The 18,071-nt window shown below is 40.3% G+C and overlaps 1 protein-coding gene across 1 annotated transcript; it reads left to right on the top strand.

Moving 5' to 3' along the window:
• The first annotated feature begins 672 nt into the window (after positions 1-672).
• Positions 673-6,307, top strand: SULT6B1 (sulfotransferase family 6B member 1). Its single transcript, XM_065729428.1, is given in 6 exon segments — positions 673-971; positions 3,568-3,680; positions 3,917-4,006; positions 4,991-5,117; positions 5,756-5,850; positions 6,223-6,307. Coding segments are annotated over 6 exon segments (729 nt in total). The 5' UTR covers positions 673-745; the 3' UTR covers positions 6,301-6,307.
• The last annotated feature ends 11,764 nt before the right edge of the window (positions 6,308-18,071 follow it).

The raw sequence follows: 18,071 nt of genomic DNA, 5'->3' as shown, positions 1-18,071 counted from the left end.
TGAACGAGGCCTGGCCCCCTCTGATGCCCACCAGGGGAAAGCACAGCTTGATACATAAGGCTGCCAGCCCTTAAGGAGGGATCCGTGTCTAATCTTGAGTACACTGGAAAAGCGTGTGCTGTGCCATCACTCAGTGTTTGATTGTCCTTTTGAACATAAATAAGGTTATTAAAGGCAGTGAGTAGCTCCTGCGATGGTATTGAAGCCAAAATGGTCACTTCCCTCTCAGTGTTGCTCTTTCTGTTCTATGGTTTTGATTTCACTGTTTTTTCTTACTCTTATCTGTTTCTTTAACTCGTGGTATGAGGTTGAGTTATCTCAAATATCAAATAAATAAAATATCTTTTTTTTTTTTAGGGGCTTTTTTCCTGAGGTGCTTTTTTCCTACTAATGTTATGTAGGATTGGTTTTAATATCTTGTCGTTTTTTCTTACAGAGCAATTCTTTTCCAAGTCAGTATTCTTTGGTGGCTGAGCTCGCTAGTATTACTTGCTCTCACTGCAATTTGTTCCTAAAGTAGTTTCTTCTCTGCAGATTATAAATAGGCAAGATCAACCCAGTTTTCATTTCCAGAAAGGTGGGAAGGGAGGAGATGAAGAAATGTATCAAATTCTTAGGTGGTTTTTTTTCTTTTTTTTTTTGAGGTTGGGGGTGGGAGAGAGGCGGAAATAATACCAACAATTTCTAATCCGCCCCTTAAAAATGTGTACTTAAAGGCACTTAATGGCATTAGATCAGCAGTTTCATGTCCCAGCAAAATTTGTTGAGCATGGCTGAGGAAAATAAAGCCGTTGTAGATGAAATAAATAAAGCATTGGCAAAGTCAGAAGGGATTACCCTGAAGGAACTGCTGTTCTCTTACCGTGGGACTCCTTATCCACTCACAGTGTGCAGTGCAGAGACGTTCCAAGCCCTGGAGAACCTGGAAGCCAGAAGAGATGATATGGTGCTGGTGTCTTACCCCAAATGCGGTGAATACATTATAAATTACTTGCTGTTGTCTGTGGTACTGTAACTAATTAGCTGACACAATAAGGAGGAAAATAACAAATGGATTATGGTTTTATGTTGTGTGAGGATAATGGGCATTTCTGTTACAAGCAGAGGCAGCAGGTTTTTTTCCTGCTTTATCTTAGCTGTGCAATCTGTTCCACTGGTTTTTAGCATGATTTATCCTTCTGAAGGGATAAAATGTTTTAGCATTCAAAACTATTTTTGGCCGAAGAAGTGAGAGCAGAGACTATAGTTTATCAGTGGAGCAAGATACCTCTGTCAGTGTGATAAACTGCATTCTGAGAAGGATATTAGTAATATAATGTAGTGTAATGTGCAGAAGCAATAAAGTTACGCATTAGACTCTAAGGAGTAGAATGTGGCAGTGTGCAGCATCTTTACTTGCAAGATGGTAAGCATTTTCTTGTCACTGTTATATTTAGTATCACTATTATTTTTTTGTTTCATAATTGCAACATGATAGATTGTAACATACTGGAATTAAAAATCTTGTAGTCAGAGGTCAGCAGGAGGGGGGAAAGGTGAAACAGGAGCAATGATGGTAAAAAAAACACACTCTACAACTAACCAACCCACCAGCTAGCTGACTTTGATCAGTGCTGTATCTTGTGTGACATGTTCGCTCCAAGGAAGGGCCAGCTCTGATCTGAAAATAAACTGTAGTGCATTTAGGCACTGAAGAAGTAAGCCTGTGGTGTTTAGAGTAAATATATGCTATCTGTGAGACAGAGCATCGAGCCAAGAGTTGAAGAAGACACACAAAAGAAGGGAGGTGACACAAGTAAAATATGCATCTTTGTTTTAAGGAGACTTTGATTTTGTTGGTTTTGTGTCCAGGGTTTTGCTGGACCTTATAAAGACAGAGTATGAACAGAGCTTGGCACTGGCTTTGATTTCTCATAGAGTTTGGCAGATGTGGAGTCATAATACTGTATCTGAGGTCTGATGGCTGGCTTCCTGTGCCAGCTTCACAGGTGTTCTCCATGCCAGCCTCAAACTCTTTGGTCATATGGAATTTTTAGATTATAACGAATATGTTTGACGGCCCCTTCAAAGCTTTAATATTGTCCTTATTTCTTAAGTTATAATGAGGTCTTGCTGTATGTAATGTTTCCCCCAACTCTCTTGTGTGTAGTGGGGAGGAAAACTCTGAGGCAGAGACACATTTGTGAGGGTGGGGCTGAGGAATGCTCCTGACTGCCATACTTCTCAAGGACAAGTAGCATGGTTCAGAAGCCAAGGGGGGATTTAGAGACCAGGCATTTTAGGTTTATCAGTTGTAGATTTTTATTAAAATAAAATAAGCATTTGTGCACGTGCAGCTAATACTGGGCAGCTGAAGGCATGGATTTAGCAACTTTTAATCATTTCAGCTCTATTTTTTTGTGTAAACAGGAGATGGGTATAAATCATGTGCATCATTAAATGTATTTATATACCACCAAATACTTTTAAGATTTCTGTGTATGTAGATGTATTACAAAGCACTGTATGATGTGTACACATTGCATACAAATTATTGCGTAAGTATGGCACTGTCAAGAGCCACTTTATATAACAGAGAGTGGAAGACCTGCTTTCTGGGAATTACTTTGTGCTGCAAGCATGAGGTTAAAGCTGTTTGCATCCTGTATTCCGTGCTAGTGCCTCTCTCAGTTTCATTCACAGGGGACTGGCAGCATCCAGGAGGCTCAGGGAGCTCCACAGCTACATCCCCATGGCCTCAGTGGGAAGCCTCCCACGTACCTCCCCACAAGGTCCCAGGAGGATGCTGTGGACCACAGTTAACACACCGTTTGTTCCCTCAGTCTGTCCCACCAGCTGTCATTGGGGCACCCATAGAATTCTGGGAAACCTGAGGGAAATGGGCAACACAAAGCAGCTGCAGGAGGGCATGAAGCATGGAGCAAAGGTGTGCTGTTCCAGCAGGCCTGGCATCCAACCTGTCTTGCATGGCAGGGCTTCACTGCAAGGTCTTTTCCAATGGGAAAAAATGCAGGTGTCTGGTGGGTCACAGCTCCTCTAGCCCTTCTTCTGGCAGTCACTTGGTGGAGAAAGCAACAGGCACAGGCTGGGATAAACACGCTGGTAATGCTGAGTAGATGGCTCTGTTTCATCCTTGAGCCAGTGCAGGGAGAAGGGCAGAAAATTCTCTGAAGGTTGAATGAAACTCCTTGCTCATTGCTTCCTTCTCTTACCCAGACACTTCCCAAGTGTTTCTCGGTACATGACAGGAAAGCTGCCTTTATTGTCTGTCACTGATTGTTGTTTTATGGCCATACTGAAAATATACTAAACATGTTGAGTCAATTCTACTCCCAGTGCTTTTGTAAGTGAGCCAAGAAGGTCACAGTTAGAAGCTGCTGAGGATCTTGTTAACGGAAAACATTATTTTGTGTATAGTCATTTCAGAGCTTTAATTTGATTTTAATCTGTAATTTGATGACTATTATTGTCTATTATACTGAATTAAGCCACATAATGAGAAAGGCTCTGAGGTCTTATATAAACCTCTGATATGTTTTGGTTTGTTCTCTGGGTTTCTTTGTCCAGGTGTTAACTGGCTTATCCAGACTTTAAATGGTTTGATATTCACAACAATTCAGAGTAAACCTGTAAGCACAGAGCTACCATGTATTGAATGTGGAGATCCAGATAAATATCAGGTTAGTAAAAAGAACCTACTTCAAGTCTGTAGTTTTCTCTCCTGCACCCCTGCTTGCAAATTATTAAAATGAAGTCATGTAGCAAGATATTTCTCCTGAGAGGGTAAAAAAGGATAATCTTAGATGAGTAATGCCTTTTGATTAGAAGCTGCTTCACGCAGGCGGCTCATGTTCACATTGTTGCTGCACCCATGTAATAAACCTGTTCTCACTTACTGTTCTGTTTATTTCTAAAGAGGATGAAGCAGATTCCGTCTCCAAGGATTTTGGCAACACATCTGAATTATGATTTCCTTCCCAAGTCCATTTTCAAGAACAAAGCCAAAGTGGGCTTTTTTTTTGTTTCTTTGTTTTTTTAAACCCTTCCCCTTCCTAAGAACAAGCCTAATTTCACTGACAGAACCAACATGCATGAATAACTTTTGGGGTCACATTCTTTTCTTGCACTCTAGCAAATGTCATTGAGGGAAAGGAACTTGGAGGCAACAGGAATCTCATGTCTCCTAGACTAGCTTAGCACCCACTATAACTTGCAAACGTACTAGTGGTAGATAAAAAACAGATCTAGAGGCTGCAACAGTGCTCAAAAAGTGTTTGAGGTGTCACGCTTTTTGCTTTTAAGCTACTCTTGTCTATGTACAACCATGGTGGGAATGAATGTGACAGCAGTACCTCTTGAGACATTGGCTGTCTCCATGCAGTCACATTTTTAAAACTCCTATATTTCTGGTTCCAAGTCACTGAACAATAAAAGGTACGTTGCAGTTAGGAAATATACTGCAGATGAAGGGAGGGACTGGTTAAGGAATGGGAGTTTTAGTCATCTTCCACTATTATTTCTTCCTGTTTTATGTATAGCTTGTTTACAGAAGTGTTTTCACTCCTCCAAGGAGTCTCTTAGGATTTCAAATACATTGTTGCTGTGCTTTGAAAAATGAGAGATGATTGTAGCAGCTGTGGTTTCCTGAAGGAGGATCAAACAGAGCTTTTCCTACCAGTGGGCTGGGGAATGATTCTTAAACATTTTCTAGGTCTTAGGTAGTTATGAGATAGTTTTCCATGACAGTATTACAGTTTTTCCAATTACTCTTTTCTACAATTGCTTCAGGACCATAGGCAACTCCTAGGAGTGGTAACAAGGTCTTTATTATGGCCATGTTACAAATTTATTCTCTATGCCTTACCTAATAATGAAAATATTCTGTAGTCCCTGCTAAGTTATTGATTGCAGAATGTTTGGTTTCACTGTCAGTTTGGTTGCCAGGGGAAATAAGTGATCTAAAGTTGTTGATCTCTTTCTCCCACTCCAGATACTAGTGTTGTTTTGAAACCCCAAAGATACAGCTGTTTCATTTTTCCATTTCCACAACAATGTGCCAAGTATCCCCAGTTACAGCTCCTGGGATGAGTTCTTCTCAGAGTTCATGAATGGGAAAGGTATGGTTATAGTTGCCGAATGTAGCTGAAGAAACAACAGAAGAAAATATTTGAAAACAACTAAATGGGACTAGTGGGAAAACAGCTGTGTCATAATTAGTTTACTGGCGGCCATACTTCATGATAAAGGAGGCAATTGAATGCGAAAATGGGGAGAAAACCCAAAAGATTCTTTGCTTCTGGATATTCTGCTCTTCCAAGCAAGGGGAATTGCCTGGCAGCTTGATAATGGCACTGGGACGAAATGCTGACAGTAAGTGATGGAGGCAATGCTACAAATCTGAAATGGAATGACTGTTGTCTTTCCCACACATGAGGCCAAAAACCTTGTAAGGAACTTAGATTTTAGATTTAAACCGATGTCTAGCTTTGGCTTTTAAGAGATCTCTTTAATAACAATACAGAAATGGAAAGGAAGCACATAGGAAGTACATGCTTCTGTGGAAGCCACATTCCCACAGGAGTGCAGTGGAAGTCTCTATTGTTCTGATATACAGTATGGTACCACTTAAAGGACAGACCGTTCTGTTTTTCTTCATGAATGTAACTGGTGGGTTACAGAAAGCAATCCTGCAGTCAGAGAGGATTAAGCACACAATAATAAAAAGGGATCACTGATGCTTTTTCTCTCTTCACAGTTGGCTGGGGATCTTATTTTGACCACACAGTCACCTGGAACAAACACACTGAGGATGAGAACACTATGATCGTAATGTATGAAGATCTGAAAGAGGTAAAACAGCTGCTGTGTACTGACAGTCAAGACACATCTGAGCCTGATTTCCTGAAAACTGCTGTAATTAGAAGCTTTTCATAACTGCTGATCATCTTTTATAGTCTTCTGCAGCTGTATAAGGCACAAGGTGGACCAGTAGCTTCCTATGTCCCACTTCTGTTCACATTCTGTTAAGAGCACTGAAAGTGAAGCAGCAGAGTATATTCTTTGGTCAGAAATTCTTATTTTGTTAAAAAGAAAAAAAAAGAAAAAAAAAAAAAAGAAAGTGGATTATCCTGAAATATGATGAGATGTGATTTTATTTGTTTCAAATTGTACTCCTTTGTCCTTACAGGCAACGGTATTATTTTACTTTTCTTTCTATTCCAGGTATTGCTGGAGACTGGAAAAATCTTTTCACTGAAGCTCAGAATCGGGAAATGGATGCCAAATTCAAAGCACACTTAGAAGGAACCAAGCTAGGAGCAAAGCTAAAACATGATGTGTACTGCAAGATCTGAGGTTCCGTTATGGAGAAATCTAACATCTAGGCTGCTTTTCTTTCACTTTCATGTAGTCAAAGAGAAATTAGAACAATACCTGATCTGATTTATTTATTTATTTATTTCTGTGTAATTTGCAAGCATGTTTATACTGTCTTAACTTGCAAAAGCAATCTTCACTTGTACAGCTATAGAGTCACTGACTTGACTTTTATCTTTGTTTTTAAAACTGATTTTTAGCTATGATTCTGTGTGAAATTTTTATGCAGTAGTTGGACCTGCTGAAATCACTGGAAATGCGTTCAGTAGGTTGGAAGTGATCTTTCAAGAGATTTTATTAAAACAATCATGAGCTGTCTTCTTGATTTTTCCAATTTGTAAATGTGTAGTATTTCAGTTTAAAATGAAATTCCAAAAGGTTTTTGTTGTTGTTACCACTTTCTCTGTGTAGATAAATGTGAGAAAAGTAAAGAAAGCCAGGTAGAAATTTTCTACCCCTTTTGACATGAATATTTTTCATCCTTCTGGTAGTAGAAGTTTCTAATCCTGAGAAACTGAAGGAATTGCTTGGGGCAGAATTTGCTCATGGAGGCTGAAACAATGATTGAAGAGCAAAGTAGAACATACAAAACCAAACCACATCAGGTTGAATTGTCTTAATACCAAACAAGTGAAGTTGATGCAGCTTTTCAAACTAGGATCGTTATAATTGGAAAATACAGCTGTGTTCTGTATGTATTTGCCTCAGCTGTAATAGACCCTTCTGGAACAGTAGGTTAGTGTATGGAAACTGCTGAGTCACGGCCTGAACCACTGATTGAGCACCTGGAGAAAAGACCGCCATCAGCCCTGGGTGCACAGGTGAAGGCAATTCAGCTGTGCAATCAGAAGTGGTAAAGCCAGGCTCCACTGCTCTTAGACCTCATTTAAGGGCTGACTGTCACAGAGGAAAGATCTTTTGTTGGAGATCCTTCCTTTGTGGAGATCATCATTTGAGCCTAGATCCTTGGAGTCAGGTGAGCGTTGTGTTTTCTTCTTTCTTGTAGCACTTTTATCAAGATGTTAAATAGATTATTCATGTTTTTACACCTTTAGACCAGCGAGGTCACTTAAGCTAAGGCTGCTTGGACATGTGCAGTAATATTTCGTAGATTACATTCTTACATTCTTAGTCTGCAGATGCTTCTCAGTACATATGCACGTACTCGGTGATTGCCAGCTAAAAACGAGCTTTAAGGAATCTTGAATATAAAGACTGCTGAGTGTGAAGGGCAGCTCATTTGTTTGCAGCTTTCTGTGTGTTTTAGGTTCCATTTTGTTAGAAATGAAAAGTGCAGGTGAAAGCTAAATATAATGTCACTGGAGAAAGGGAGAGTTTTTACCTACCTCGAGTACATTTAGAATAGAAAAGCCTTGTGAAGTGCTTTCAGATGGTGGTATTGAAGGTCAAACCCAGTAGCCTATGGTGTTTATGGCTTTTGACAATAACTAAACAACAACAACAACAAAAAATCAAACCCAACTGAAAAATTAAACTCGCTGTTGTGGAAAATATTCTTTCAGCCATACACATTGACAACAGTTTTGGTTTTACTTTTTCTACTAAAAATTTGTATTTTATTTATGTGCTCCCTTTTATACTTATTATGGAATGTAGGAGTTAAACTTTAAATGGTATTTTTGACACATTAAAGATTATGTTGAATCATTTGCCTTTTAAAGAGGAGATTTTTCACTTCCTGACTACAGGCTTTGTTGTCTTTTTTTTTATTGGTGACTTGTTTCGCACTTAAATTTTCTAGCAGTTGTAAATATATATATAAATATCTATATGATGTTAACTGGTAAATGCTGATCTATTGGTACTTTTGTCACCTCAATTTCCCTTATGAGCTGCTCAATCGTAAAGTAGGAAAGTATATTAAAATGATCTTGAGAAAGAGAAATTGGAGGTTTTCTTGGAAAAGAGAAACATAAATGTATCTTTCTAATGCGAGAGAGAGCTCTCTTGTGTGTGTTCGGGGTGTCAATAAACCCAATGGAAAAGGAAAAGAACTCTGGTACTGAATTGTAATAAAGGTACAATGAGATCAAAGCAGACAGAACTGAGCTCAATTTTCTCATTTACAAAATGCACACATTTTATATTGCAGGATTATGGACTACATTAATTGGAAAGATAATTAATGTTGAATTACAATAGAAGTGCTCTAAAAGTACAAGGCACATATGACATCCACAGAAACATCAAAAAATTCTTTTCTGAGGATATGCTGGTTATTAGAATGGATGCCAAATGGATTTATAATGAAGGGGGATGTAAAACACAGTCATACCAATCTCATTTTAATAGCAAATACTTAGGCTTGTATTCTAATGTTGCTTCTTCAGGAAAAGCCCTAACACCTATTTTTATTTTGACTGAAAAATCACCTTTGGTGGGGAATAACACCTTCTGTTCTACTCAACATTTTGTGGAGCTTGGCAATGAATACAGAAGGTGCTGAAATGAGTCTGGTCAGTGGTTGTTCTGAATGTTAATATTGTCAGGATTGATGCAAAGGAGAGAAATAGAAAACAACATAATGAATGATAGCATACTTTAGCATGACACTCAGACACAGCATTGATAAAGTGCTCTGGTAAAATGTTGTTTACACTCAGTTGCTTATGGAAGTGGATACAATTATGATGAGTTGCAGTCATACTTTCTAGATTGGATAAGATGAAGCAATTGACAACATAATAGTGTATAAATGGTTAGTATTGACACAGTCCAGGTTGCAGCTAATTACTACAGTTAGCCAAATCCAGCTAGAATTGAGGTTCTTGATGTGGTACTGGGACTGGAGACCATCTGGTGAGAGATCGGTACTGGGTGTGGGAGTTCTGGGTAAGAATGATGGCAGAACTGCTGACAGCATCACATCAGGGGAAGGTGCTGTGGCACAGATGTCTATGAAAGCATCAAGGTGTGCTCCTGGCACTCTTCCCTCTTTCATGTGGCTCTTCTACTCCTTGCCACAAATGGCGAAAACCAGATCTTCTTTGTCCAAATTAAAAGGCAGAGCAAGCAATGGACTTGCTTGCTGGACTTTCTGCCCTCCCTCCTTTCCTTGCAAAGCTGTGAAGATGCTAGAAGAAAAATATAGTATGGAGATCAGGGTGTGGGCCTACCAAGGTGTGTGTTTGATCTTCTCGTGACAAGTGCTTGGCACTGTCTGGCTCTTTAGCCAAATTAGGTTCTGCTGATGCTGGGAATGGGCACCAACTTGTCACTTCTCCCAGCTGCATGAAAATGTAGCTAGTAGAAATGTGTAGCTATTGTGCTCAGTCTTACAAATATTCAGTTTACATCTGAATAGAAAATTTCTGTAAGATCATTTGGCTTCTGCAAAACCTTTAGAAGCTTGAGGAAGATAGAAAATTCTTTGACTTGGCTCAAAATGCAAAGCAGGCAGGAAATGAAAGAAGGCTCTGAAACTAGTGTCTTGGGAGGTTTGTGTACTTGTGAATAATGTAAGCTTATTGGCATATGCATGTTGGGTCTCCAGTGAATTCCCTGCTGTTTTGCATTTACAAGCCAATGAAGCTGTTTTTGTTACTACAACACTCATTAGCATTCCCCCAGCAGGTAAATAAGTCATAGATTCATTATTGTTTATTTCTGCTGTATCTGTGGGCAAAATGTATATTCAGAGGAAAAAACAAGATAATCCACATTAACCATGTGCCCCCCAAAAAGTAAAAACAACAACAAAAACCTACTGAAAACACCCAGCCCCCCAAAAGGAGTACTTATGAAGAAAAAGGATATATCTTTTCTCAGCACGGAGAGTTACTGGAATAGTTTCTGAAGATTTCCAGGCTACTCTTTTCTTTTGTTCTTTGTGCAAGTGCTTATGCTGTATACACTTGTTTTCAACACAATCCGCTATCTTTTTCCTGTTGGCATGGGGTTATTTTTGTTTTCTGACGGTTAGTTGTTTAGAGATGTTTCCTTTTCTAATTTTTGTTTTGTTTTTATTTTATTCTGGTGAGCTACAGGCTTTGTCTTCACTTGCAACTTGCAGGCTTCTGAGCACCTGTCTTTCTTGAGGCTTTAGCATCAGACGTGGGGTTGGCCCGTTGTGTGTCACTGTGGAACATTTACTTCAGTGCTGCCGAGCTGGGGTGTTGCTTGGTGGAGTCTGCCTCTGCCAAGGTTGCATTTAACAGCCATCCAGACCTCTGCATGAAACAGGTTCAGGAGGATGGGTAACTATCTGGAGTAGGGAAAAGGGCAGTGATGGAGATGAGGTTTCCCTGTGCTTAACTGCCCTGAGGTGGAGTGGAGGCCTAGGTGCCCAGCAGTACCACCTCAGACATGGGCCCTGAGGCCCTCACTGCCCTCAAGGGAAGGCTGTGGGAGGAAGAAAAGTTCACTTTTCCTTAGGAAAAGAGGAAAATTGGGATGAAGGGGCAGAGGACAGCTACTACAGCCCAGGTGTGTGTGAGGGGCGGCTGGAGCCTTGGGCTGATGGCCTGCACCTGCTGCCTGGGGAGGGATCGTGCTCTCCTTGGCTATCTGGTGGATGCTGCAAGGTCTGCTCTTGAAGGTAAGATAGACTGTTTGACTATTTGAAAAATATTGTTCAGCTCTCAGACCCTAATGGGGCAAATATGTAGGGCAATCTGTTGTGACTTAACCCTGTCATCCAGGCTCTGGTGTCTGTGGTCACAGTGTGGTGGTGAAACTCCAACCTGCTGTGCATGTGTGATTGGTGTATGCCTGCACAGCTGGAGGTGCCCATACAGAACAAAAGCATTTTGAATGCCACCTTTAACGTGTGTGTTGTAGAACCTCTGCAGAGGAACAAAAGTGTTTAAGTGCTTTGGCTTGTTCAGTCTTCCATACAGCAGAGAATAAAGCTTAGGGTGGAGTAAACAAGGCAATAAACAGTCTTTTGCAGTTATGTGCTACAGAGAAATTCATATTTGATAATTGTTTTGCGAATATTTTATACTTCTCTGGCCCCTCTGCCCTGTCTATTGTCATTTTAAACAAGCAATCTGAAGCACAGGAGACAGAGCGCGTATTTTGTTCCTGAATGATTTGAGTTTCAGTGCAATGCAGGATGGGCCCTCTAGGGCTCTCTCTTGTTGCATTTTTTACTGACAGTGCTTTGAATAGTTTACAGAATAGGGCCATACAAGTGCTTTGTCCATAAATGAATTGTGTGCTGAAAGCCCAAGGACACAGAAAGAGAAGAAAAAATGCATTAATACAAAAAGACAACTATGTAATGCAATGGAATAGGTATCATTATTAACTGCTGTAAACACACAGCTATTTGCCAGCATGACACACTCTTCATAATAGCAATAATGGATGCAGCTCAAGTTTGTTTCAGAAGGGGACCTGTTCAAATTTCAGAATTAAGTCAAAGCTATTGAGAGGGAAAGTAAGAAAAGAGGCAGTGTTAACTAGGGTACAGTGATGCGGTTGCTGCTGTTTTGTAGTACAAAAGTGAAGATGAATGCTGATGTACCAAAGAAGAACGTATATGAAAAGGATCAATATGGCAAATAGCATTCATTGAGTAGGAAACAGCTCAGCTTGAATAAAAAAGAGAAATCAAACCAAGTGTGGCATCTGATTACAAAAGAATGAACATAAATACGGAATGAATTGAAACAAAAAAAACAAAACCCAAAGTTAGGCTATGATCCCTTTGGGCCAATTGAGCTTTTCTTGCCTACCTGCCCACGGATTATATTTGCATTACATTTGCATTCATTTACATAAATGCACATGAAGTTCCGTTTTATGATACAGAGGCTTCCAGGACGTCTGCTTCAGTGTTGAGGGGGACAAGGACACAAGCAGTAATGAATTCTGCCTTCAATACGTGGTTGTACTCTGCTCTTTGCCTCTGTAACCCACATGTGACAGCACAGTTCTTTGCTGCTGTGTCCTCTGCACGTTGTATGGCCGCCCCACAGTCTCCTGGGCCAGTAATGGGGATTGTTTCCTGGTCATAGAAACTACTGAAACACTACAGCAGTTATGAGATGAGCCTAAAGAGAGGAAAGTAACTTGAAAATAAACATATCCATTTTCCCCCCTCTTTGAATAACCTTTTACACCTGGTGGTTACAACCCTGTAGAAGTCATGCTTTCTTCTTTTGCATCTCTGGAGCCTTAAGGGAAAGGTGGATGTCAAAGCTTAGGACATGCTTTGAGGCTGTATGTTCCAGCTTCCCATTTACACCTGCCTCTGGGAAGGTGGTTTTGCAGATATGCTGTATTTTGCAGACTTTTCCATCATCTGTAATGATGTCTGCTCTGCCTCTCCCATGCAGCGTGCTGGATAATGTGAGCCTTTTTTCTTGGGTGTTTACTTTACATTTTCTGTACGTGGAGTGGAGATCCAGTTTTCTGTGTTGGGCTGTTTGGCTTGTTGGCTGGTTGCTCTGAACTTCAGTTGCTCACCTTGAGAAGTCTATCAGAACACGTGCGTGTGTTGTGTAGACCTTTGGTTTGGGTAAATAGTTCTCTACAATCTTGCAAAGGAAAACAGCTCTCATGCATTTACTCTGAGGTGTTGTAGTTATGGCCCTTTGCAAAGGAGCTGTCCTGACTTGTTCTGTGGCATGGAAAGGCTGGCACTGAAAAGCCAGTGCCTTATATCCTGTGAGCTTGTGGAGGAGTGCACCAGCTGTACCATCTCATTGTCACTTTTCCATGTTGTCACAGGCTTTCCACACTGTGTTCATCTCTTGCTGGTGATGAGTGTTGTCCCCTAGGGGTCCATCTTGGTTTAGGTTTTCTTTAACATCTACATCAGCGACTGAGTGGGATTGAGTGTACCCTCAGTAAAAGTAAAGCAGCAAATGTGTCTGATTTTGAGTGAGTCTGGAGGGTGGTGACTGTTATTTGTGTATTTCAATATTGATACATGCAGTCACTAATCTTTTTAATGGGAAATCTAGTCTAATTTGATTGCATTCTGTGGTGATTATATGTAAATCGCTTCCTTTTAGAAATGGTTGTTTAGAATCAAATGGAATATTACACTGCTGAGTTTTGCAGACTTCTGCTAACTTATAAGAACATAATGGTTAGTTGGCATTTAATTATGCATGTAACTAATCCAAAATGATACTGGGTTTTATAAAGCTAATTGGTAAGCTGTCATGTAGGTGGTTTCTCTAAATGGCTTCATAGCATTTAGAGGACAAAAGAGACTGCACATAAATAATAGGTTATTAGAAATAAATTGGTACACGTTTATTCATAGCATCAGAAATGGCCAATTCAGCTCACAATGGAAATCTTCGGAAAACTGCAGCCACTTTATTTGCATAAAATAACATCTGAAATTTACAAGTGGCTTTGTTTCCCATCTGTAATGTCTTACGTAATTACTGCAGCAGCCCACTTTTGAAGAAATCCATTATAATGTGAGTTGTGTTCATTCTGATGCTGTGAATAAATTGGCCATGTATTCAGTAAAATGAATTTGTTATTTTGACCCCTTAAATCTGAGTGAGCCATCCTAAGGGGATAGGCTCTTGACATCTTTGTAGCCATCCTCTTCCTATAAAACTTTCATCCTATAAAACCATTTGCAGGACGACAGCATATAATTTATCCTCTAATTAGGAGCTATTTGGGAATAGGGAGAGATTTTAGACCTGTGTTTTCCTGTAGAGAGTATAGCTGAACAGCGTGGGTTGTTACAACAGCAACAAGAACAAACCTGACTTTTTTTTTTTCCCCCTCCATTGTCTGTAAATGTTAACTGAAATTAAATACAGTAGGAGAGCTGTGCCATATTCTGCTGTCAGGTATATGCTCTCTTTAGAAACAGCATCGGTCTTCTGAGATGAATTTGGCCTCTGTGTGCTCTCCTGGGTTGAAACATGCTCCCAGCCCTTGTATATCAAAGGGAGCAGACAGGAATTCATGTTGGACTCTATTTTTTGTCATGGGACAGTCAGGTTGTTGAGGGGCCAGCACTGCTTTAGTCATCAGGTATTTCACTCTATCTGATTACAAAGTTCAGTCCAAATTAATATCTGAGAAGGTCTATTAGACCTATGGGTGACAGAGCACTGGATCTGGCTGCCCAGAGAGGCTGTGGAGTCTCCTTTTCTGTAGGTACTCAGTACCCACTTGGATGCCTTCCTGTGTGACCTGTTGTAAGGAACTGCTTTGGGTTGGTCTCTATGATCTCCAGCAGTCCTTTCCAACTCCTACGATTCTGTGAAAATGTCCTTGAGCAAAATATGACAGGATCATGCCCTGTAAGCATCAAGGCATGTGTGACAGTACAGAGTGAGAAGAAGCCCAATATATTTTAACACTATTACAGTATCGAGTTGCTGAATTAAAGGAGAAATCCTGAGGAACAACAAATTGTATTTAGGATGTATTTAGGATGAAACCTTTCAGCATTTAGGTATTACTAATGGTTACAAAGTACAAGGGATGTACTGCACTTCTCATTTGTTCTTTACGCTGTTTTCCCTGAAATGTGGATGAAGATTCCCAGGGATTTAGGTGTTGTGCTGAAGCCAGGCATTTTTTCATTCCCACCTCTGCTGCCCAACCCACAAACTAAAAATGAAACAGAGTCTTTATCTTTCTGCTTTCTAACCTGTAATGATGATATCAGTTTCCCCCTCTTCTCTTTTTGGGACGCTCCACAGGAGATAATATCCTAAATTTTAATTCCTTAATTGGGGTTTGAGCCTGTATCTCTCAGGAGAAAGTGAAAGTGTCAGGTTGTAGACGCCTGTGATATAAGGGAACTTAGCGACTCACCAATTGAAGCTCTTGTACTTAGCTAAAACAATTAAAATTAATTGGGTAAGACAGTGGGAACATGACATTGTCTGTGCTAATTTACATGCTTTGGGGAGATGTGAGGTGAGGGGCTGAAACATTAGGAAAGGAGAGGAAAATTACTGTGTCTGTTGTATTCTGCATAGTACATTAATCACTGATTTCTACATTGTGCTGCATCTGGTGTGCAGAGCAGTCTGATGGGTGCAGGCAGCCTAGTGTGTGCCTATCAGGCAGGCATGTGAGCTCAGAGGTCCTCAGGGAGGCTGAGGAATGTCCTCATGCTAATCGTTGCAGATTTAGACATGGGAGAATGAAAATACATGGGCATGCGGGCATAAAAACCATACGAATCTTCAGTTAAATGGAAATTTATACTCTCAGTGTAAAGCTTATCTGGACAAGCTCATCTGCCTCTCCCTCCTAAGCTAGCTGGATGTGACAGCAGTACCCTGTCTCTGTCACCTTGATGTCCCTCAGGACCAGCAACAGGGCTGCTGGGAAATACATGGCAAAGAGGAGTGGCTGGATCAGCTTGAGGAAACAAAAATTCTGACAGAGGAGTGGTAGGAAAATGTAGCTGAGGGTTGCTAACAAAAATTCTGTACAACCCACTGTTCTGCTTGCACCTTTATGTCCATCTGTTATGTATCTTTCAGCCTCCAGTGTGACTTGCCTGTACTATATCCCACTTCCTCTGAAGAATCCCATTCTCTCATGCGTGAGACAGCACAGCATAGCATTACTGCTGCGTTTCCCCCTGGCTCTGTGTCAGCTTCAGTACACATAAAGCAGCATGGAAAATAGAAGAAAATAGGTGGTTTGTTTGCCTAGAAGGAGAATGTGTGAGTGATTTCTAGTTCACGGTGCAACTTCCAGCTTGTGCTGTCCTGGATGGAAGAGCTCCAGGATGTGCCAGCCCCTCTCCTGGAATCCTTGGCTACACTGATATTCCAATTCCTAGTTTCTAAACCGTCTTGTTCTTCCTGTTATTTACCCATAAGTACATTCAGAAACAATTTGTGTGGAATTATTACTCATGTAAACTTCTAATCAGTCCTACAGATCCCCAGATAAAAGCTGGAACTGCTTATTGACCAGCTAAATAACAATCTATCTCCAGCATTGAGTTCACTGAGTTTTGGGCTTTACCACTAATGAAGTTTGACAACATTTTAGTTGTAGGGGGATTTTAGGATTTATACTGGTGTTGTGAGATTAGTGCTAAGAACTAGCTAATTATATTACACAGCTTTCTGTTACAAATTAGTTTGAAATTTGCTCTGAACTTAGTTTGTCCCCAGTGTTCACTTGGAATCAAAGGTAACTGATTTTAACTTTCTTCCTGATAAAACGCTTCCATTGATTTCTCCAGTACCTAAAGCCCTGCTTTAAGAAAAAGCACTTAAATGCTTGTTTGAATCAATCCCTGTTCAGAAAAACATGTGAGAACGGGCTTAGTTTAAGGTCCCCTGTAGGCCACATGGATTTCTTACTGCATTATAAAGCGTTTAAATCCATTAGTCATGGTCTCTATTATCCTTCATCCACCGCTGTCCTTGGTCTCTGATTATGATAAAAATGCTCTCTTCAGGTGAGTTGGTGTTTCACAGGTGGGCTAACCCCCAAGTCCTTCAGTAGATTGACTAGACTGCTCTCCTTGAAGATAAGTGTGCTTCCTCTTCTTCTCGCCTTCTTTGCTTTTGGATCCCTTGACTCAAGGGCTGCAGGAGTTCTGGTGGGTCCTGGATGGAAATAGTCACAGCTGCTTGTTATCTGGTGATACCTTCCAAAGCAGTATGATGGCCAAAGGTTTACTGCCAAAGACTGTCTCATTTCTCACAGTACCCTGTAAAAATACTGTAGGTTCTGTACACCAGGCATTGTTGAACTGGAGTCACACTGTTAGTTTTTGAAAACATATTCTGTCTATGATGTAATTGTGATGACTGAATTGTGATGTACCAAATCCCTATTTAGGAAAGAATTCCAATAGCTGAATTCCCTAAGATGTGGGCATATTTATATCTGGGAATTGCTCTGTCCTGTTCTAGAGAATACGACCTGCTGAAGAAGTGTGGATCAGGAATTATAACCATGCTCACTAACGAAGAATATTTGTAATTAGGTTCAGGTTTGGGCACCAGTTTCTCAAGGGCCACTTTGCCAGGTCATGCATGATCACTTCTCTCATCTGATAAACAAGGAGACATCTAGTAAAATGTCAATAAATACATTTTTCACGTTGAACATCACAGAACATTAAGGGGAGTAAATGGAGAGTGGTGGAAAAGAAGGTTTTACAGGCTGAGGTGCTTCCACCACAACAGAGTGCTTGGTACAATAGGTATTGGCTTTCTTCTTTAGATAAAACTACAGTTTAACTGTAATGGAGCAAAGATGAATTCTTTCCTCCTCCTTTTACTTGATTATTATAACAGATTACCTTCCACCCTGCTGTACAAAATGCCAACGTCCACCTTCTGCAAGGTTTTCCATATTTAACGTATGTGCCACAATGGGAAGTGATGACTTCTGCCCTGTGTTCTCTCATCTCTACATCAGCTACATGTAGAATGTTTAACCTGTACTAATTTATTATTATTATTACTGTTTTCACTGGACATTCTTCATAGTGTATTTCAGGCTGACATTTAGGACCAAATTCTCATTTCATTGCAGATCTAATTAAAGCCTTTCCCATCCCTTGACCTCTAACAAAGTATGAGACTTACTGTTCATGGAGATCCAAACTTCTGTTGTCTATCTTTGGAAGATATTTCTTTCACTATTTCAGAAATATAAGAACTGCCCCTTCAGGATTACTCCTGGGATCAGGGTGCTTTAGGGTTTGGGGAGTTGATGAAGACTGTAGGAGACAGTTCTATTAAAAGTTTCAGTGC

Source organism: Cyrtonyx montezumae, unplaced genomic scaffold, assembly GCF_038088225.1.
Source record: "Cyrtonyx montezumae isolate F1298 unplaced genomic scaffold, pur_monq_1.0 scaffold_0, whole genome shotgun sequence".
Taxonomy (NCBI): Eukaryota; Metazoa; Chordata; class Aves; order Galliformes; family Odontophoridae; genus Cyrtonyx; species Cyrtonyx montezumae.
Note: the sequence above shows the minus strand (reverse complement) of the source record. Positions and strands in the feature narration are given on the sequence as shown.